This window comes from Ziziphus jujuba, chromosome 7 (assembly GCF_031755915.1).
Source record: "Ziziphus jujuba cultivar Dongzao chromosome 7, ASM3175591v1".
Taxonomy (NCBI): domain Eukaryota; kingdom Viridiplantae; phylum Streptophyta; class Magnoliopsida; order Rosales; family Rhamnaceae; genus Ziziphus; species Ziziphus jujuba.
In genome coordinates, this window is record NC_083385.1 from 22,018,286 (window position 1) to 22,040,334 (window position 22,049).

The following is a 22,049-nucleotide window of genomic DNA, read 5'->3' on the forward strand; positions in this document are numbered from 1 at the left end:
CAAAGTTATTTTAGGAAGCAATGCTGGGTTTAAAAGTTTTATTCCAAGAATGACTTTAACTCCATCGGAACCAGGGATACCTTTTAAGTTTCGAATAAGACAATATCCTTTGGTTGTATCATATGATATGACTATAATAAAAGCTAAAGTCAATCTCTTCCGTATGTCGAACTTTATCTTAAAAAATCAATTTTCAATCATGGATAGTTATATGTTGGAATCTCCAGAGTTACAAATAGGAAATAATTGAAGATATTAATTTGTGATAAAGATAGAGAACCTACCAATTCAACCACTAATGTGGTCTTCAAAGAAGTTTTCTAAAATTTGGTTTAGTTATGTTGAATTGAAAGTTTTGGTTTAATATTGTTTTTATGATGGCTTATATTTGATTGATTATAATACTTTTTATATCTTATTATCAAAATAATGTATCACAATTATATATGCCGTGCATCGCACGGACCTATATCTAGTTAAACTTAAAAGTAAAATAATAGAACATTTTAAGTATTAAATGATAAATAAAAGAATAAATATAGTCAAAATGTATCGTACGTATAAGCCTTGGTCATATAATAAATGTTCGCTTCTAGCCATACTACAAAATTAATTAGCCTATTATATTATACATATACGTAATTCTAATTTTGTTTTGTAAACTGATAAAAAATAGTTATTTTACTCTAAAAGAAATATTGAGAAGATGAATTTGGTATGCAAAATTCGGAATCCAATCGCTAATCTAGATTACACTTATGAGGTTATTACAAGCATTTTAATTTCGTGTAACGAATAGAGTGTTCAATTTGTATTTATTGAATTGATTAAATCAGTCTTGTTTTCATATAGGAGATTTCAACCTTTTTTTTTTTTTTTTTTTACTTTTTAAATTCATCTCAGTGCTCAAGATACATATACTTTTTTTCTTTTGTTTTTTTGTTTGAAGGGACATTCATATAAATTGTAAGTAATACGCCTAAATAGTTAAGTTGATTACAAAATTCAAAAAATAAATGTAGATAAAAATATCAAAATTTTAAAATATAAAAATATTTATTGAAATATAAAAAATTATCGATTATCGATGAAAACTCATAAAAAAGTAAAATTTATTTAAAAGATAAAAAAAAATTATTAAAGTTTTAGGTTTTACTTATTTAATCAATTAATTATCAACTTGACAATAAAAAATTATAAAATTATTGAATAAATTTGATATTTCTTTTAGTAATGATCTACAGTAAACATTAATAGTTATAGATATATTATTATAAATAAAAATGCAATATATATATATATATATATAATTATTACAATTATGTATAGAATTTATTAGTCTATCCCTCATCTTAATTTTGAAATATAAAATAATGAAAAATAATTATTAAAAATTGTATTTCCTCAATTATTTTATATATAATTATTAATATGTCAACTATATGAATTTTATATTAAATGCGACTATTTTTGTTGATAATTATTATATAATATTGTTTTTGATGATTAGTTTTGGAATAGTAGCAATGAATTACTACTTGATGACATCCCATATATAGTTTATCAATGCATTTAGCTATATTTTTTGATTTTTTAATTCATGGTTGAATCTTTAATATATACATATCATATTTTTTTTGTATTAATTTTTCATTTTTTCTATAAGACCCGTTTGGATAATGATAAAATTAGTGGCAATCTAATTTTTTTGAAAAAGTGATACTTTTTCTGTTTGAATATTTATTTGTTCCTATTTATGGACAAATTTATTCTTAATTTATTATACAATATTAAATTTAATTATTTACAAGTCTTAACTTTCATATTTCTTACTAAACATAATACAAAGAAAATTAATTTCCAACTGAAAAATTAATTCTCAACTTTAACACTTTCCAAATAGAGCATAACTAACTAAACCCTATTTTATTTAATCATAGTTACAAAAATATTTTGGTTTCTTTAGAGAAGAATAATTAAATTTTTTTTTTTGTAAGAAGAAAAATAAAAATAAAAAACGTGAACATATATATATATATATATATATACAGTCAAGTTCACATTAGAATGACTTGATGTTTTTAATATTATATTTTCTTTTATTAATCCTTAGATCACATTAAATACAAAAATTTAAAATTGATAAAATATAAATTTAGTGATATATTAAAATCCTATTTAAAAAAAAATGAATCCTATCAAGACCAGTGTGTTGATGTCGAAATTCGGGTGGCCTCCAACTCAGCAAAATACTGACAAGGGAGCTGAGGGTATGGCAACTGGAGCAAAACACATACACCAGCGAGACAGGAGAATGAATGATAGGTCACTTAGGCACCGGTGTGGTATTGGCCAAAGGCACTCCGACGTTCAAGTTAGATGATGAACTATAGAAGTTGAAGTTTTTAGTGTTGGTTGATTTCTCATACCTTGGAACAGGATACCTTTGTATCTTTTATGGCAATTTGAGTTTGAATATGTTGGATAACATAATCCTAGGAGGATTTTGGCGGTTCTGGTGACTCGATTCAATTTTGAGTTGATTTCCTTCCAAAGAGAATCTTGGTTGTTACTTTATCCATTTGACTCCTTGTCTTCAGGGTTTTATTAACAGAATCCCAATATTTACTCAAAGATCGTTTGACTTGTGTCTTTATCTTCAGTGGTCCAATATTTATGTCGGACATCAGATCTGAGTTATCTTGGATCTTGAGGAGTTATCTCGGATGACTTTTATTTTGTCTATACTTACTGAGCTAACCTCTTTTACTAAGGTTTTATTGCCGTTATAACACTTTTTGATGATGTGTAACATACTGATGATGTATATATTTGAATAACTTCGATTATTACATGAAGCGAATTGATTTTCATGATGTGTCATCCGTTCGTTATTTTACCCATACATAGTGATTAATAAATATAATTTTAAATATTAATTTTTGATGCAATCTAAGAATTGAAGAAAGAAGTATCGACATTAATTTTGATATTTAAAATACGATTTAAGTCTAGATATATATATATATATATATATATATATATATATATATATATATATATATATACTTATAAGAATATATTGGTGTGTTAGTATTAGTTTTCACGTAATAATATTAATTTCAAGTATAAATAATAAATTAGTATATATAAATATTATTATTATTGTTATTTTAACATTTTAAGATACCAGGATTGGAAATAAACAATTGCTTTTAGCTTTGGAATGGCAAAACATAAATAGAAAAGTCTAAAATATCTAAATATTTAATAAGGGTTTTCAACACCCATACTTAATAAGCTTTTTGAAATTTAGTTACTAAATTTTTGTTTTTTGACAATTTAATTCTTAAATTTTAAATTTTTTTATACTTTGATTATTGAACCATTTTTTACTAGTTTTTGAAGTATATAATGTTGTTACTGAAATAATAAAACAATAAAACTATAAAATTGAACAACATAAAATGATTTTTATATGTCACAACAAAAATGCTATACACATCAAAATTGGGCAAAAAAATTGATATAAAATGGCCAAAGGATTAAAATGTAAAAAGAATTTGAACTTTAAGAACCAATGTACTAAAAAAAATTATCAGGTATCAAAATGCAAAAGTTTAATAATTGAAAGGCATAGGTGCTAGATTTCCACATAATAAAAGTTATATTTTAAAGTTAATTTATACATATATAAATATATATACAATTTTGTTATAAAAAATATTATGTAGATTGTAAAAATTCAATATCATGTAATATACTGTATGATGTATTAATTAAATTTCAATGTTATGAAACATTATTTGCAAACGGGCACATACAAAATCGTGCTTTATATAGCAAATATATATATATATTTAAAAAATTGATAATAATATATTTTCATATCAGTGTTTTTGCAAAAGAGATTAAAAAGCATATATATTTCTGAATAACAATAAACAAAATGTGTTTGAGTTTTGGTGGGAAATTACTTTTTCCAATTTTTTTTTTTGTTTTTTTTGTTTTTTTAATCGGGTTCAGTGGCAAATTGGTTGAATTCAAGTAAGGCATAGATACTTTGTAATTTCCCCAAAAATAAATGAAAGCCACAGGCTACAGCTTTGACATAAAGAAAAAACGACATCGTTCTGTTAAGGCGTGAAACTGCGAAACCCTTTCACTCCAACACGGAAAACTAGATTTTTTTTTCATCGTCTTTCACTTCGTGGCGTGTCTCAGAAAGGGCTATCGGTCGGCATACGGACTTCATAAGTAAGCCACAGAAACTCAGCAACCATCGCTCTCTTACATTTTTCTTATTTTTATTTATTTGTATATTTTTCATACCAGTTAATTAATCAGTATTTTTTGTTTTTTACTGAATTTTCACCGAAACCCAAATTTCTTCGACAATTTCTGACAACTATTGGCGTTCAGATTATCGATATTTGCTTGGCTAGAATTCCATTAGGCTGTGCACCATTTTGAGGAGTGTTTATATTTTCTTTTCTTTTATTTATTTATTTATTATTTTGCGATGCTAATTCTATTTTATCGTTGGGTCCTTCAGGGTTTTCAAGGTTCGAAGCCGTAATATATAATTTCTGTTATATATATATATATATATATATATATATATATATATATATCATATATCAGCTTTTCTTTTTTAGCAGAAAAAAATAAAGGGGTCTGCGTGATGGGTTAGCTGCATTCATCAGGGTTGTTTTAAAAAAAAAGTAGTTTTGGGAGGGGAAGCCTTTTAAGCTTACAACCGTCAGTACTAGTTTCAATGCAGCATTAACTTGCTTAGGTCTCATGGGCTAATGGGAAAGTTCATTCCCTTATACAGATATTCATTACTTGGCAGTTATTAGATTTTATTGAAGATAATGGACTTTTGGGTGACAAGTATATTTAACTTAGTTTCTTTTAAGTTATTAGATTTTATTGAAGATAATGGACTTTTGGGTGACAAGCATATTTAACTTAGTTTCTTTCTCCAACTCCAACTTGGAGTTAGTACGCGAGACAATGAGGTCGCTTAAAGCATGATCTAAGACCATTTATTAAACAATCAGCAGCACCAAATGGACAAAACCTTAGGCCTCAGTTAGCCATGATCTTTTAAATTGCCATAGAAAAACTTACCTTTTTTTTGGATTTGTTTATAAACATGATTGTTATGTTTTTATTTGTTGCTCCAAAGCTAAATTAAGCATGAAACTTTTAAGTTTGACCAAAAGGAGGAGAATGGTTCAAGGATGGTAAAAGGTGTTAAGCTAACAAGTGCATGAAAAATATTGGAGAACAGTAAGACAGTTGGGAAATACTCCAAGCCCCTTATGGTATTATTGTCAAGGAGGGTTGGTTCTTTTTATTTTTTCTCTCTTTCCATTTTTCTGTCAAAATAGCAACACAAATCTTAATCTTATTTTATTTTGTTGTTCATTCTAATTATGTATTTGAAACAGGTAAAAAAGCCACCAAAATTGTGCCTGAGAAACTAAGAGTGAGAAGCAGTGGACTCAGATAGAGAGAGAGAAAGAAAGAGGGAGATGGGAGTGACGAAGGAACAAGTTGAATCTTCACTGACCTCCAAATTGAATCCTTCTCATCTCGTAAGTTCTATTTATTTATTTTTTCCTTAACATTCCTCTCTTTCTGCTTATGACTTGTGTGTACTTTTCGTTGCTTGATTTTTATTTTTACTTATTTATTTTTTTATCTTGTTGGTTATTACTTGAAATTAGGTTAGTTTTAATTGGACATTTTCACAAATTCAGTTGGTTTTCAACCGCTTGAATGACTGTTGATTTATATTATTATTTTTCTTTTTTTCTTGCGAATACTTTCTACTTCAAATTTTATGGTGAAAACTCAAAAGTATGCTTTCTATATATATATATATATATATATATATTAATAGAAGATAGTTTATCAAACAAAGACCCTCAATATGTGATAAAGCAAAATCAGTTTAACATTGTACTTGTGTCCAATTGACAGGCACTCATTTAATGTCCATCATTTGGCATGTTGAAGTGCGCATGGTTAATGATGCTCTAGAACCTAGTAAAGCTGTAGAAATTAAGTTAACAAAGTCGATTAAAGCCTTCTTGACCTCTGTTATTGAATTAAACATCTTTGCCTGCTTTTAAGTTTTGGGCATTGTTAGTGGATTGATTATATGCTGCAGGTTAGGATAATATATAGTGGTCTGCTTAGTTAAGTGGCTGTTATGCTCCCCATGATTTTCCTTTCTGTTGGAGAGTGGCCCATGGGGATCTTCAGTTGTCCTTCAACTGAAAGCACTCATTGAGATTGTTTGTACAATGTTCAATTGACAAAATCTGGTTATGAGTTAAGAGTGAGGGTAATATGTGAAGTTTGAGCAGCATCCCTGGTCGCTTGGACCACATTGGTGTCTCCATGCATGAGAGGCAACCAAATAATCTGTCAATCGCTATTCTCTTTTTATACTTTATCACTTACATATTTTCTGAACTTTTTCTCTCGTGTTTCTTTATATTTTCTTTCTAGTTTCTTAGTATACTCTCATCTTTGTTCTTTCAACCATAATGGAATCAGTTAATTCCCTATTCAATTCTATTCTTTAGTTGATTCCTTTTTATTTTTTTTTATTTTTTGTTTTTTATTTTTTTTAATATATATATATATATATATAGTTGATCCCATTCCGTTACCAAATTCATTCCAACAATCAAACGCATCCTAACAGTAGTTCATTGGTGATGCATGTAGGATAATTGGTTGGTCCCAATTTGATTCCAGAATCAATGCCTCTTGGATTCTTTAACCGAAGAACTGTTTTCTCCAAAGTCCTCTTCCATAAACCTTTATTTTTCAGCTTCTCTTACTCACAATCTACAAACCCATCGCTTCAGCCCCTCTACGACCTCCCAACATGCATTGCCTCACTTCAAGCATGTGCCAACCATGAGAACCTCATCAGAGGCCAACAAATCCACTCCTACATGCTCACCAATGGTTTCCTCAACTCTCCGCGTTCCATCACGAGCCTTATTAACATGTACACCAAGTGCAACCGAATGGATTTTGCTGTTTCCATCTTCAATAATCCTTTCCATGACTGCAATGTATTTGCTTATAATGCAATAATTGCTGGTTTTATTGCAAATGGGTTTGTCCATAATGGGTTTGAGTTTTATGAACAAATGCGAATGGCCGGCATCATGCCGGATAAGTTTACGTTCCCATGTGTGATTAGAGCTTGTTGTGACGTAGTGGAGGTTTGTAAGATCCATGGGATGCTGTTTAAACTTGGATTGGAGTTGGATGTGTTTGTTGGTAGTGCTTTGGTTAATAGTTATTTGAAACTTAGTTCAGTGGACGAGGCACAAGAAGTGTTTGAGGAATTGCCAATGAAGGATATTGTGCTATGGAATGCAATGGTTAATGGGTATAAAGAGATTGGGCGGTTTGATGAGGCTTTGAAGGTTTTTAGGACTATGGGTAAAGAAGGGGTTGTGTCAAGTAGATTTACAGTTACTGGGGTCTTGTCTATTTTTGCGGTAAAGGGAGATTTTGACAATGGGAGAGCTGTTCATGCATTTGTCATAAAAATGCGGTATGATATAGGTATTGCTGTTTCAAATGCATTGATTGACATGTATGGAAAATGCAAATGTGTTGATGAAGCATTACTAATTTTTGAGGCAATGCTGGAAAAGGATATATTTTCATGGAACTCAATTCTTTCTGTTCATGACCAATGCACCGATCATGATGGTACTCTGAGACTCTTTGGAAGGATGTTAGCTGCTAGAATTTTGCCTGATCTGGTCACCATCACGACAGTTCTTCCAGCTTGCTCTTTTTTGGCTGCCTTAAAGCATGGTAGAGAAATTCATGGATATATGATTACTAATGGATTAGGGAAGGATGACAATAATAATGTATACTCTGATGATGTGTTAGTGAACAATGCCATCATGGACATGTATGCGAAATGTGGGAGCATGAGAAATGCTTATATGGTTTTTGATAAGTTGAGAATTAAGGATGTTGCATCATGGAACATCATGATCATGGGTTATGGTGCACATGGCTATGGTAATGAGGCATTAGATTTGTTTTCTCTTATGTGTGAGGCGCAGCTTATGCCTGATGAGATCACATTTGTTGGGGTCTTATCCGCTTGCAGCCATGGAGGTTTATTGAGACAGGGGCTTGAATATTTTACTCAAATGACCTCAAGATATGGTGTGGTTCCAACTATTGAGCACTATACATGTGTAACTGATATGCTTGGTCGGGCTGGGAAGCTTGATGAGGCCTATGAATTGGTCAAAAACATGCCTATTGAGGCCAACCCTGTTGTGTGGAGGGCTTTATTATCAGCATGTAGACTCCATGGTAATGCAGATCTTGCAAAGGTAGCTGCACAACGGGTGATTGAACTAGATCCAGGGCATTGTGGTAGTTATGTTCTCATGTCTAATATTTATGGAGTGGCTGGTCAATATGAAGGGGTATCTGAAGTTAGACATACAATGAGGCAGCAAAATGTCAAGAAGATACCGGGCTGTAGTTGGATTGAGCTCAAGGATGGTGTGCATACTTTTATTACTGGAGATAGGGCTCATCCTGATGCCAACTTAATTTATACTTATTTGATTTTATTGACAGCTCGTCTTTGTGAATATGGATATGTACCTCATATCTAATTTTGCATTCATAATAATTGCTAGCAGTGTGCGATAGAATTTTCAGTTTTATCCTATTTTCCTTGTAATAGATGCAAAAGAGATCAAATAGAAAGGGTTAGCATATTTATGCTCCATTTGGCATGTGTTTTATTTTTGCTTTTAAGTGCTAGGAGAAAAGCAGAGGCTATAGCTTTGCAGTTAGTGCATGATTTTTGCAAATAAGCTATAGCTTTGTAAGATTTGGGGTCCTTTAATCTTTATGATCTAGGTGCCAATTGTAATGACATGGACTTGAAGGCCAATTTTGTAAGCTACTCTACTAACTACCATCACATGCTTTCCACTTTTCGTCCTGCCATTCACCTTGGCAGCACTGTCTCTTCCCTGCACCACCTACCGTGGACCCTTCCTTCTCTTGATGTATGTGCTGGTTTCATCTTCTATGTTCTGGTAAACCTTGAATTATTTGTGTCACACTCAAGATTGAAAATGTCACTGTTGATGGATATTTCAATTGTCTAAATAGATCCTTTGAACACTTTGTGGCCACAGTTTTTCTAATTCTGGATAATTCATTTCCAAAGAGATTGTCCTATCTAATTTGATTAATATATCTATATAAACATACCACCTCTTTTTTAAAAACTTACCATTTTTTTTTCTTTTTTGGTTTCAGGAAGTAATTGATACATCTGGAGGGTAAGATTCTTTTGTCTTTTTGCTTAACAGATGTGTGAAAATAAATGCTAACAATATATATATATATATATAAATATATTTATATTTTAACTAATTTTAAAATCTGTGGCTGGCAGATGTGGTGCGAGCTTTACTATTGAGATTGTATCTGAACAATTTGAAGGAAAGAGGTTGTTGGAGAGGCATAGGCTGGTGAATACTGCTTTGGAAGGAGTGATGAAAGAAATCCATGCACTCTCAATAAAGAAAGCTGTAACCCCAGAGCAATGGAAACAACAACAGTCATCTACATCTGCTGTTTGAACATGCTTACTTTTCAAATAATTCAAACACTTTAAAATGGTATATTCTGTAGCATTATGATAGTATATGTTGCTAAATGTGTTCAATCAGCTGATGCGCACTAATATACTATGGTTTTTACTGGTTTTCCAAAATGTGCATTTAAGTCGTCGTACTGTAACACAAAGGAATTATTCTACTTACATTAATATTTATTCGGTCATTATATACATCGTGGATGAGGCTTGGTTTGAGCTCCTTCAAAATGGTTGAGGAATTTGCATTTTTTATTTTTTGTTGGGTATTCTCATATTTGAACCAGGGACCTAAAAGAACGAGTGTGACGGCACTTAATGCAACTAAGCTATCTCAGCAGGAATTTGAACTGATATGTAGTCCACTCTAATTTGAACTGATCTTGGTGGATTTCAGTTCAAGTTTTGGATGATAAAATACTCCATTGAACTTGATCCCCACGGAGACCTACGGAAACAGGAACGAGAATTGGTTCCCTGCTCCTTATTTTTGTTTATATTTTTATTTAGTGTTAATTCTGCATTATTATTATGCTCTAATTTTAAAATTGTGCAACTTAAACTCCTGTTTTAAAACTTACCATATTGGGCTTTCAATTTTTTTATTTTCTGCACGTTGATGTGATTGGACCCCATGGTTAACAGAGTTATAATTAACTTTCCGTCTGTGGGATTAGAAATATGTGACTTTGGCTATAACCACACTCAGTATAAAAGATGGAATATATGGAAAGAATGCTTAAAATGTGATTGATGTAAAACTGGTAGCGAGTGTTACAAGAGCAGGGTATCGGTAGAGGATAAATACGAAGTCCTAATATTATGTGATACAAGAAACTATCCCTAAAGTGACTCTAAATGTTCACCGCCGCTATCTCAATCCATACCTGTCATCATTTTCTACGCCATGTCCACACTCATCACCGACACCATCTGCCTCCTGAGTCCTGCCTTGCTTGGAGCATATGGTTGGTACCTCCACCGGGATTGACCACATTGACATTTCCAAGTGCCGCAGCCGGCGAATCACAAGTACCAGAGCCGGTGACGCCTTTTCTGAGGATGCCACCGACTATGCAGTTGTGCTTGTGATCGAGGTTCTGCAATGAGTATGGGCGGCTGAGATCGGTTTCTACGCTCCTGATTTGTGGAGTTTGAGAGGAGACTACCCACTTGGGTTTAAGGTCATTTTCTTGATCTCTGCGTCAAGTTATTTGCTTATCATTTTGGGATAATTGGGTTGGAATTAATTTACGACTCGATTGATCTAATGCCTGCATTTATAATTGCCCATTTAATGGTTTATATAGTTAAAATATTTTAGTATATTGAATCCTATAGACTTAAAAAAAAAAAAAAAAAAAATCCAGATTTTTAATTTTAATTTGCACACAGGATTGATTGCTCACTCTCAACAAAGAAATTAGAATAGTTGTTTTTGTGTGCGGAAAATAGGGTCATGATCTAGCTCATAGGAGCATAATTAGTTACTGTTTTAGCAAAATTAACTGAACGTTTAGGATTTTAGAAATAGTGTAACCGTTGAGGCCAGAATCATCTATGCTTCAACCATCGGTTCTTCCTCCAAAGGAGGACAAACGGAAAGTTAATATTCCTTTAACTTTGAAGTCCAATTGAACAAATATGCAGAAAATAAACAATTGAAAGCTCAACATCGTGGGTTTTAAACCAGGCTTAAATTGCACAGCTCTAAAACTAGGGCAGTAATGTGCAATAAACCATTTTATTTAAATGCATATATATTTATATTTATATAATATATATATATTTATCAGGTAAAGAAAAATAAAAATATATTTTAAAATTAATTTGTTTTTCTAGTGGGAGGAAACGGGGGAAACAGGCTCCCTATTTCCACTGAGAATTCTCAACCTGTCCTGCTTCAAAGAAGATGGAAAATGGGACGAGATGGACAAATAAAAAGAGTGGGTGCAGGGGTAGGGAGCTGGGAAGGCTGCCCTGTCCTGAAATCCCATTCAAGTTGTTAATTCTTAAGAACAGTGTGACGGTAAGTCCATCGCAAACCTCTTTAAGCTTATGTTTGGTTCAAGGAATAGAGTAGAGAGGATGGAAGACAGACCAGGGATGCAAATGTTGTGAATTTTATGGTGAAACCCTAAATCATCCCATAGGAGCAACATGAGAGTAAGAGCATCTTCGTTGAGAATGTAAATTATGTTATGAAATTGAGGTATAAAACTCACAATTGAAGCTGAAGTAGAAATGATAAAAATGAAAATTTGTATGCAAAATATTCAAATAAAATACATACAAATAATTGACAATTGTAGAAGGATTTTATTAAAGTAAAAAAAAAAAAATAATTTCTCTCTAAAATAAGGAGAGCACAAATAACAATACCCTTTCTTTTATAATAGGAGAAAACCTACACACTCTCTTATAAAGGAAAAACACGAATATTTAGGAAAAATCTTTTCTTAATTTTTTCTCTCTTTGTTTCTATGTGTATTTCTCACACCAAAATGGAATCACACTTTGAAAGGAAGGGAAATACATATATATAGATGAATATGGTAGTAGAAAGAGGTGGTAGAACTTGCAAAATTCAAATTGAATTCCTTTGCTAGTTGTAGAGAGCTTACTGCCATGCCACCTATATTCCTTGCATTAATTGTTCCTTTTTGGTTAAACAAAATGGCTTAAGGATAAAAATAGTTGCTGCCACCTTAGTAAAAGTATGAAGAAGCAATAAAAAGCTTGTAATAATTACAACACCTCCTTTGATTGGTCAAGTTTCTTAATTGATAAGCAAATGTGGCTTTACTTGTCATCACATATCTTCCACTTAAAGCCACTTTTGCTATAATTCTTCTATCCTTTCTACTTTGCCATTTCAATTCTATGCTTGCTTATATCTCTGCTAGGCCAATAGAGGATCTACACCACACAAACTTGTCAGTATTAATTGGCTTTGTCAGAAAATCTACCAGGTTGTCTCTAGTATGGATTTTCTGTAGATTCACACGTCCTTCTTCCACCTTCTCACAAACAAAGTGAAATGGAACTCGTATGTGTTTTGTCTTCGAGTGGTATGCTGTATTCTTTACTAAATGCAAAGCGCTCTGATTATTACAAAACAGAGTTATATTCTCTTATTTGTGTCTAAGCTCCTCCAGTATCATTTGCAACCAAATTGCCTCTTTGCTGGCTTGTGAAGTTGCAATATATTCTACCTCCGTTTTAGTGGTAGCCATGACAGATTGTAGTTTTGAAACCCAGCTTATAGCTCCTCCAGCAAGAGTAAACACATATCCCGTGGTAGACTTATTTTTGTCAAGATCATCTGCATAATCTGAATCAACATAGCCTCTAACAGTAAAGTCTTATCCTCTATAACATAATGCAGCATTTGAGGTACCTTTCACATATTTAAGGATCCTTTTCACAGTATTCCAATACTCTCTACTAGGATTCGCCATGTACCGACTAATCGCTCCCACTACTTGTGCAATGTTTGGTCTTGTGCATATCATGGCAAACATTAAACTACCCACTGCTGATGCATACGGTACTCGAGACATTTCCATCCTCTTTTTCTCGGTGCTAGGACTCATACTTGAGGATAACTTGAAATTAATAGGAAGAGGGACAAGAATTGGCTTACAATTTTGCATGTTGAAACACTGCAAAATTTTCTTAACATAATTCTTCTGAGAAAGCCATATCTTCGTATTATTTCTGTCTCGGTAAATTTGCATCCCTATAATCTTGTTTGCGGATTCCAAGTATTTCATTTCAAACTCCCTAGCTAACTGTGCCTTCAAATCTTTAATACGATCTTTGTTGGGGCCTGCTACCAACATATCGTCAACATACAACAGTAAAATAATAAAATCACCATCACCAAATCTCTTGTGGTAAGCACAAGGATCTGAATTAAGTTTGTTGTATCCAAGGCTCATGATGAAGGAATTAAATTTTTTATACCAACATCTCGGCCCCTATTTGAGACCATATAGAGATTTGTTTAACCTGCAAACTAAGTTTTCTTTTTCTTTTTCTTCAAAACCGTCTGGTTGGAGCATGTAAATCTCTTCTTCAAGTTTTACATGAAGAAATGCAGTTTTAACATCCAACTGCTCTAAATACAAGTCAAATGTAGCACACATCGCCAGGACCACATGAATTGCTGTAAGTCGAACAACAGGAGAAAATATCTCATTGAAATCAATACCTTCTTTCTGAGCAAATTCTTTCATCACCAATCTAGCACGATAATGCTCTACTTGATCATTGCTATCTCGTTTAATCTTATAGATACATTTGTTGCCGATAGCCTTCCTTCCCTGTGGTAGTGGAACAAGATCCCATGTCTCGTTGTTATGGAGAGCTTCAATTTCTTCTTGCATTGCTGCCATGCACAGATAAGCTTTTGAACCTTTTATAGCCTCTTGGAAAGTTGATGGCTCTCCATCCTCTGTTAGAAGGCAGTATGCAACATTACCCTCCATAATGTATTCTGAGTGCCAAGCTGGTTCTCTTCTCTCCCTAGTTGACTGTCGAACTTGTGGAGTTGCAAACTCAGCTTGCTTTTGTTCTTCGTGCTCCGGTGCTGCTTCAGAAGAATCCAGAACATTTTGTTCTTCCCTCTCTTTGACTTGAACTATAGTAGTCTCTGGTTTCTCTTTCTTCGTGTTATCATTTTCATTTTTGTGTATTTTATTTTCTTTAAATATCACATCTCTGCTGGTTATTACCTTGTGGGCAGTGAGATCCCACAGGCGTTACCCCTTAACTCCATCAGCATACCCTAAGAAAATACATTTTCTGGATTTTGGATCTAGCTTTGATATTTCTTGGCATTGTACATAACATAAACAGGACTTCCAAATATACGTAAGTGAGAATAATTAGCTAGCTTATTAGTCCACATCTCCATTGGCGTTTTTAGATCAATTGCGTTGATGGTAACTGATTGATCACATAGCAGGCGATCTTGACTGCTTCTGCCCAAAATGAATTGGCCATCCCTGCAATTCTCAACATTGCTTTTGTCCGTTCCAACAAGGTTCTGTTCATCTACTCTGCTACTCCATTTTGTTGTGGAGTGTATGCCACCGTGAACCGCTTCTTGATACATTCTTGTTGACAGAAGCTATCAAATTCTGTACCAATATATTCTCCTCCATTGTGTGTCCTCAAACACTTGATTTTTTTCTCAGATTCAAGTTCCACCCGCACTTTAAATATTTTGAAAACTGAAAATACATCCGCTTTCCTTTTGATTGGATACACCCAACATCTCCTAGAGTAATCATCAATAAAAGATACAAAGTATCTTACACCTCCTAGGGACAGAACTGGTGCTTGCCAAACATTGGAGTGGGTTAACTTTAAGATAGTTTTGCTTTTAGCATTAGAACTGCTAAACTTTAATCTATGCTGCTTACTAATAACACAATGCTCACAAAATGGTAATGAAATCTTTTTGAGCTCTGGAAGAAGCTTTTGTTAAGCAAGAATCTTCAAACCTCGTTCCGACATGTGGCCAAGCTTATGGTGCCACATCATCGTTGATTCTTCTAGAGAGCTTGCCGACATTGTAAATGCTTCGCCTTCTTATAGTGTTTCTCCTTTAAGCATGTACAGATTTGCAGCTATCTTTTTCGCTTTTATCATCATAAGCGCGCCTTTAACTATTTTCATGATTTCATCTTGAATATGGGTTTTGCACCCACTATTGTCCAATTGTCCTAAAGATAATAGATTTTTATTTAGGCCTTTCACATGCCGTAACTTCTAAATGGTGCGAACCGTACCATCATACACCTTCAATTAGACGATACTAATACCACCGATCTCCAAGGCATGATCGTCTCCCATGAACACAGATCCTCCTGAGATAGATTCATATTGGTGGAACCATTCTCTAGAGGGGGTCATATGCCATGTTGCTCCTGAGTCCATAAGCCAGACATCAGCAAATCTTCTTCTGCCTTCAGTAACTATTATTGCTTTGCTGTATAAAATTTCACCATCATCCGAGGTGCTCGCGACACAACCTTGAACTTTTGATGACTCGACACATTTTCTTTTGGCTTCTTCATTCTTCTTGAGATGCCAACACTCCTTTTTGTAGTGCCCTTTCTTGCCACAATAATGACATTTAACATTCTTCTTGCTTCTGGATTTTAATCTATTCTGATTTTGACTCCCATTGGGGCCATGTTCCATTGATCTTCCTCTTATCATCGCCAAAGCTTCAACTTGTTGCGAGCTTTCCGATCTGACTTCTTTGCTTTTGCGCCGACTTTCTTCTTCAAGAGCCGTGGCTGCAATATCATCGAAGACTAAAATTTCTACATTGTTGGTTATGTTGACAATAAGTTGATCATATGAATCAGGTAGACTTTGAAGCAGAATTTCAGCATGTTCACCCGTATCGATGTTATGCCCCATTGCTGTGAGCTGTGAAAGTAAAGTATTGAGGGTGTTGATGTGGTCTGTCACAGTCGTTGACTCCATCATCCGAAGAGTGTAAAGCCTTCTCTTTAAGAAAATTTTGTTGTGCAGTGATTTGGCCTCGTATAATTTTGTGAGAGTGTCCCAAATTTTTTTTGCCGTCTTTTTCTCCGCCACGCTTTACAATACTTCATCGGCTAGTACTAGATGCAGATTAGCAATAGCATTGCCATCCATCTCGTTCCACTTATCATTATCAAGGAAATTTGTGGGCCTTTCGCCAATTGCCGCCAAACAGTTATCTTTTCTTAAAATTGCTTTTATTCTCATTTTTCACAATGAGAAATTATTTCCATTGAATTTTTTTATTTCGTACTTCACCGCCATTGTTGCAGATACCTATGAAGCGGGCTTTGATATCACGTCGGGTTCACCAATATGTGGTGGCAAGTAAAGCCACATTTGCTTATCAATTAAGAAACTTGACCAATTAAAGGAGGTGCTGTAATTATTGCAATCTTCTTCTTGCTTCTTCAAACTTCTTCATACTTCTACTAAGGTTGCAGCAGCTCTTTTTATCCTTAAGCCATTTTGTTTGACCATAAAGGAACAATTAATGCAAGGAATATAGGTGGCACGACAGCAAGCTCTCTACAACTAGTAAAGGAATTCCATTTGAATTTTGCAAGCTTTACCGCCTCTTTCTACCACCATATTCATCTATATATATGTATTTCCCTTTCTTTCAAAGTGTGATTCCATTTTGGTGTGAGAAAATACACATAGAAACAAAGATAGAGGAGAGTATTAGAGAGAAAATTAAGAAAATATTTTTTCTAAATATTCGTGTCTTTTATTTGTAAGAGAGTGTGTAGGTTTTCTCCTATTATAAGAGAGAGGGTATTATTATTTGTGCTCTCCTTATTTTAGAGAGAAATTACTTTATTTTTTTTGCTTTAATAAAATCCTTCTACAATTGTCAATTATTTGTGTGTATTTTATTTGAATATTTTGCACACAAATTTTCATTTTTATCATTTCTACTTCAACTGCGAGTTTTATACCTCAATTTCCTAACAAATTGTTGTATCTATGGCATTAAAATTAATAATATTGATATTTAGGTTGCATGAATGTAAAATATTGATAGTCAATTTTAAAATCATTCTCTAATGCTATTTTGCAAAAAAAGTTATTAATTAATTACATGAATTATTAAAGTTTTTTCTTTCTTCAAAAAATTTGGCCCCTATTTTTTTTCAAAATTTATTTAAAAAAAAAAATTCACAAGGTATAAAAAAATCTTTAAAAGTAAACATTCATCTTAAAAATATTTAAACCATATCAGTTTGATATTTATTTTACATATTAGTATTAAAGAATAATTTTATAATTTTTTATAACAATGTCCATATTGACTATGTGACCATGTTATTTTTCACAATCCATATCCTTATTGAAGATGTTCTAAATTCATCCTTACACATTTGTAAACATGAATGACCAAGGATTGAATGAAAACGCATGAATTAGAACACCTTTTGCCAATATTAGATTATCTGGAAGGTGTTCCTTTACCTTTTTTTTTTTTTTTTTTTTTTTTTTTTTTTTTTTCTGTTATGTCAATTAGCAATCATATCCGATAAGACTGAAATAATTTTTCTCTATGTCTCCATCTAATGGTGCTATCGATTAAAAATGTTAAATATTTTATTCTTCAGTGGTTGTTTACCGCATGATAGATCATTGATTTGATTATTTGGGAAAAAATTTTAAATTGGTGAAAAGCTAAATTTTGAAAAATTATTAAATTAGTAATTTCCTATTCAATAGATGTTAAATTCCAAAGTTCATGATTTATGAAAAAATAGAGTTTTCATTGAAGATTATCAATAATATTTATATTAGTTACATATTCAATTAATAAAATTTTGATAATGTTTCAATGATCGAGAGTTTTTTCTTGGATTAACATAAATAAATGGTTTAAGAAAAAATGGAGTTTTCATTGGAGATTATCAGTAATATTTATATTAATTACATATTCAACTAATATAATTTTTATAATTTTTCAATGAGCATGAGTTTTTTTTTTTTTGAATTGACATAAATAAATGCTAAGGCAAAGTTTGTTTTGATTTTTCAAATAACTTGATTATTAACTTTATTTGTCATATAATCATGATAAGCTTTTTTATTTAAGCTTCTTCTAAATCATTAAAGCTTTTGTATAAAGCTCTTTTATATGTTTACTTGAGGATGACAAACTTCGCATGAAGTATAGATCCCTGTTTGGAATCCTTCAAAAACCGCATAGAAACTTTTGAGTCTTTGATTCTTTGCAACTGTTAGCCAGGGTGGAATTCGACGATCGGACGATGAGGTTGCCGTTGGCTTCCATGGCCATTTTCCAGCACGTGCTAACCGTACGAATGAATGGAAAACACCACGATGTCGCTGGGGTGATGGGTCATTGAGTGGTAATGGCAGTGAGAGTTGAGTTTGCCGAAATCATGGCAATTTCTCCATGGAAGCTGCTGCCATGCAAGGGGGGAGAGAGAGAGAGAGAGAGAGCTACTGCTGTGGGATTCCAAAAGAAAAAGAAGGAAGAAGAAAGAAAAAGAAGAAGAAAAAGAAATGAAAAGAAAAAAGGTGCTTGGTCATGGGTGTGATGTGTCCCCCTTCCTCACCGCTCAAGAATTTTTATTCGCAATAAGATCGTGTAAACTTATTCTAATAATAATATAATATTATAATAAAGATAAAATAATGGCAAATTTAATAAATAAATAATAATATCTATAGATGCTTAAAAATTTCTACCGCATATGCATATGTATGTGTATATTTATATATAAATAATATATATATATATATATATATATATAATTAAAACCATACATTCATTAAGCGATCCACTCGTTAAAATTATCAAAATATTTTTTAATGTTTTTGATCATAATTTTTAAATTATAGTTTAGAATGAGATGTATCGTCTGATTATAAACTCATATTAATGAGCATTACACAATAGTAAACTGGTCACACCAAATTTTAACCAGGAAAAGTCAATTTTTGGCCATGTTTGGTCAAATTGGATCAAACATTGTCTTGATTTTAATTTCTCGATTCTAGCTCCAAATTGAACATGTTATTAGCCTATGAACCCATGTTAATGAATCCTTTATAACCATACAAGAGTCAAGTTCATAACTCGAATTAATAAAAAGTCAACTTTGGATCCACTCATGGTCAATCTCGATCAAGCTTAGTCAAAAGTTCAAATTCTTAGTGTTTTATTAGGTTGGGGTTTACAATTTTTGTATTTATTCTGTATATTAATTATTTTACATTGGTTGAATATTAAAACCCTACTCACTAAGTATTATGTGCTCACCCCTTTTTCTTATTTTCGCTTAAGACAATTTTGGTATTCCTATTACTATTGCTGCCAGCAAACACTCAGGAAGGAGTTGGCCTTATGTAGCGGTTTATTTGGTAGAGGTTTTAGTTTTGTAGCTATGTTTAGATCTCTATGTTTTCATTTTGGACTTGTAATTGTGAAGAAGGTGAAGTATTTGCATCTTATTTCTTTTATATGGGCACTTGTAGTATTTGATTTAATTTGGATGGTGATTTATATCCTAAAGTATGTTATTGTGTTTTGGAACTATTATTTTTGTTGTAGGAGTGTTGGAAATGCTATCTTTATGTAGTAGTTGTGGTAGTTTTGAAAAGTTTTGAATAATTGTGGATTTAGAAGTGTTTTACATTTACAGGTTTTAATGTGATGATTTTTAGGAATGTTTAGAAAACAGACGAGACTTCGCCTCATTTTCTGTGGTAATTGGCATTCTATGAGTATAGTTTGGGTTTGTGTAGAAGTTGGTGTCTTGTGGCTAGCCTAGTGACTTAGTGAATAGCCAATTTTACATAGGTATGACACGTGTGTTTTTGAGTCCTATCACTTATGGCTCATGTTTGCTTTAACGGGTATTTGCTAATTTGTGTATATCGTTCATGTTGTTTTAAGTCATTTACCTAATTTGTTACTCTTATGTTGTGGTTATATAATGCAAAAACTATATGTATTTTGGTTGGTAAGAAACAAGATTTTTTTTTTTCTTAAATTCTGGTTAGACAAGTAAAATTTCACTATCAATTAAATCATATGTGATGTGATTCCGCCCGAGCCCGCTCAACCGATAACTCGCTGGAGTGCTAACCCGATACGGATGAAGACTAGACCAATCACAAGAGCTCAAATTAATAGATTTAAGGACAACCTGGAAGTATTTATACAGGGGGTAATTAATCTCAACAAATCTTGTCCATACTTGAAGATACAAAGCCTATTCTAAGCATCCAAGTGGTGGAAGCCGATACGGACCCGGGTAGCAGTTTTGGTGCAAATATGGACAACGGGCAGCATGAAATGTTTCTAACTCTTTATGGATTCAATACATATGTCTAAGAGGATATGGAATCAAGTTAAGGCAGCTTCAAAGGCATTCAAAAAGGGGTTGTACGGACAACTTCAAATTTGCTTGTGTCTTTACTATATTTTGTGCTGGCTTTACTGTATTTTACTGAGTTGGCTTTTTCTTCCTCTTCCAAGCATGGGCAACGTGTGAGACTTCATATTCAGATTATTTGGCATCCTACAAAGCATATTGAAGCTGATTTGGAGTTCAAATTGGTCAAAGATTGGTTAAAGTCAACTTAGTCAAATAGCTAGTATTTTAGTTTCCTAATTTGATTCTATTTTTTGTTTTAGGAAATTACTATTACTTTTTAGTTTTTATTTATTTATTTTCTGGAAAAATAAGTTTAGAAAAGTTATTACTTTATTATTTTCATTGTAAATTAATTAATTCCTAATTCAAAATAAAGGAATTAATTAATCCAAATTAGATTAGGAAAAGAGTGAGAATTTCGGCCACCATAGGAAACTACTTTGTATGGCCGGTTTTCCTTTTGTTTTTAGGGTTTTATTTTGTGGCTTTGTAGCCTATTTAAAGGCTTATTTTTCAATAAGAATAAAGCTTGAATTTTATTAAGAAAATACTTGTGAGATTAATTATCTCTTTGTTTTTTGAGAACACCTAAAACACCATTAGAGAATTGGTTGTTTTAGCTTGACTTATCAATAGATTTTTCATCCCTTATTGTGGCGTCTACATTATACTAAGGTTTTTAACCACAGGTTGGTTAGGGGTTGAGGTCCATTCTATTAGAACTTGAACTTAATTGAGATTCGGACTAATATAATACGGGTTTAGGAGCAGGTTGTCCTAGGTTCGTATCAATATGCAAACCATCTGGAGCAATTGTCATTTTACAGAGAATGTTGTTTATGCTCTTAAGGGTTCAATTCAAGTTGGATTTCAAGTCTTGTTTAGGAAGTGTCAAATATCATGTCGAGCTTATTCCCACAAGGATCCACCTTTAAAGGACAAGGAGGACAAGGAGAGGATCGTGTGCTCTTGGCTCCCTATACATATATAGGAATATTCTACATAGCAACGTTGGACATGATATGTTGCCTGATAGTCTTTTGATTCATAATGGGAATACCTTGAGTCAACGGGTTATAAGACAACATATCATGCTTAACTGGTAAAATATTTATATATATATATATATATATATATATATATATCTATATATACATATATATTTAATAATATTCTACTAGGCGGTGGAACTCAAGATATTTTGTGCACTTCATTAGTCTATTGGCAACAATAGATTGCTTTTTTCCACATGAATTAGCAGTCTATTGTTCCCAATAAACTACTAGAACCCAAGATATCTTAGGCTCCATTGCCTAGTAGAGTAAACTTTTATTTAATATATATATATATATATATATATATATATATATATATTATTTAAATGTACATTTATA

At 32.4% G+C, this 22,049-nt stretch overlaps 2 protein-coding genes across 2 annotated transcripts; both read left to right on the plus strand.

Moving 5' to 3' along the window:
* Positions 1-5,465: 5,465 nt before the first annotated feature.
* On the plus strand, positions 5,466-9,889 carry LOC125423830 (protein BOLA2). Its single transcript, XM_060818921.1, has 3 exons — positions 5,466-5,606; positions 9,355-9,377; positions 9,494-9,889. The coding sequence occupies exons 1-3, from the start codon at positions 5,544-5,546 to the stop codon at positions 9,678-9,680; spliced, it is 273 nt and encodes a 90-aa protein (XP_060674904.1). The 5' UTR covers positions 5,466-5,543; the 3' UTR covers positions 9,681-9,889.
* Positions 5,467-8,812, plus strand: LOC107425532 (pentatricopeptide repeat-containing protein At3g14730). Its single transcript, XM_048479097.2, has 2 exons — positions 5,467-5,606; positions 6,751-8,812. Exon 2 carries the CDS (start codon positions 6,786-6,788, stop codon positions 8,694-8,696), a length of 1,911 nt encoding a protein of 636 aa, XP_048335054.2. The 5' UTR covers positions 5,467-5,606; positions 6,751-6,785; the 3' UTR covers positions 8,697-8,812.
* Positions 9,890-22,049: the final 12,160 nt, after the last annotated feature.

What these genes read in the sequence shown, in the direction of transcription:
- LOC125423830 (XM_060818921.1), top strand. Translation starts at nt 5,544, where the DNA reads ATGGGAGTGACGAAGGAACAAGTTGAATCTTCACTGACCTCCAAATTG. An exon ending in AATTGAATCCTTCTCATCTC is followed by an intron (nt 5,607 to 9,354) that starts GTAAGTTCTATT and finishes TTTTGGTTTCAG; the next exon opens with GAAGTAATTGATACATCTGG. An exon ending in GTAATTGATACATCTGGAGG is followed by an intron (nt 9,378 to 9,493) that starts GTAAGATTCTTT and finishes TGTGGCTGGCAG; the next exon opens with ATGTGGTGCGAGCTTTACTA.
- LOC107425532 (XM_048479097.2), top strand. Translation starts at nt 6,786, where the DNA reads ATGCCTCTTGGATTCTTTAACCGAAGAACTGTTTTCTCCAAAGTCCTC.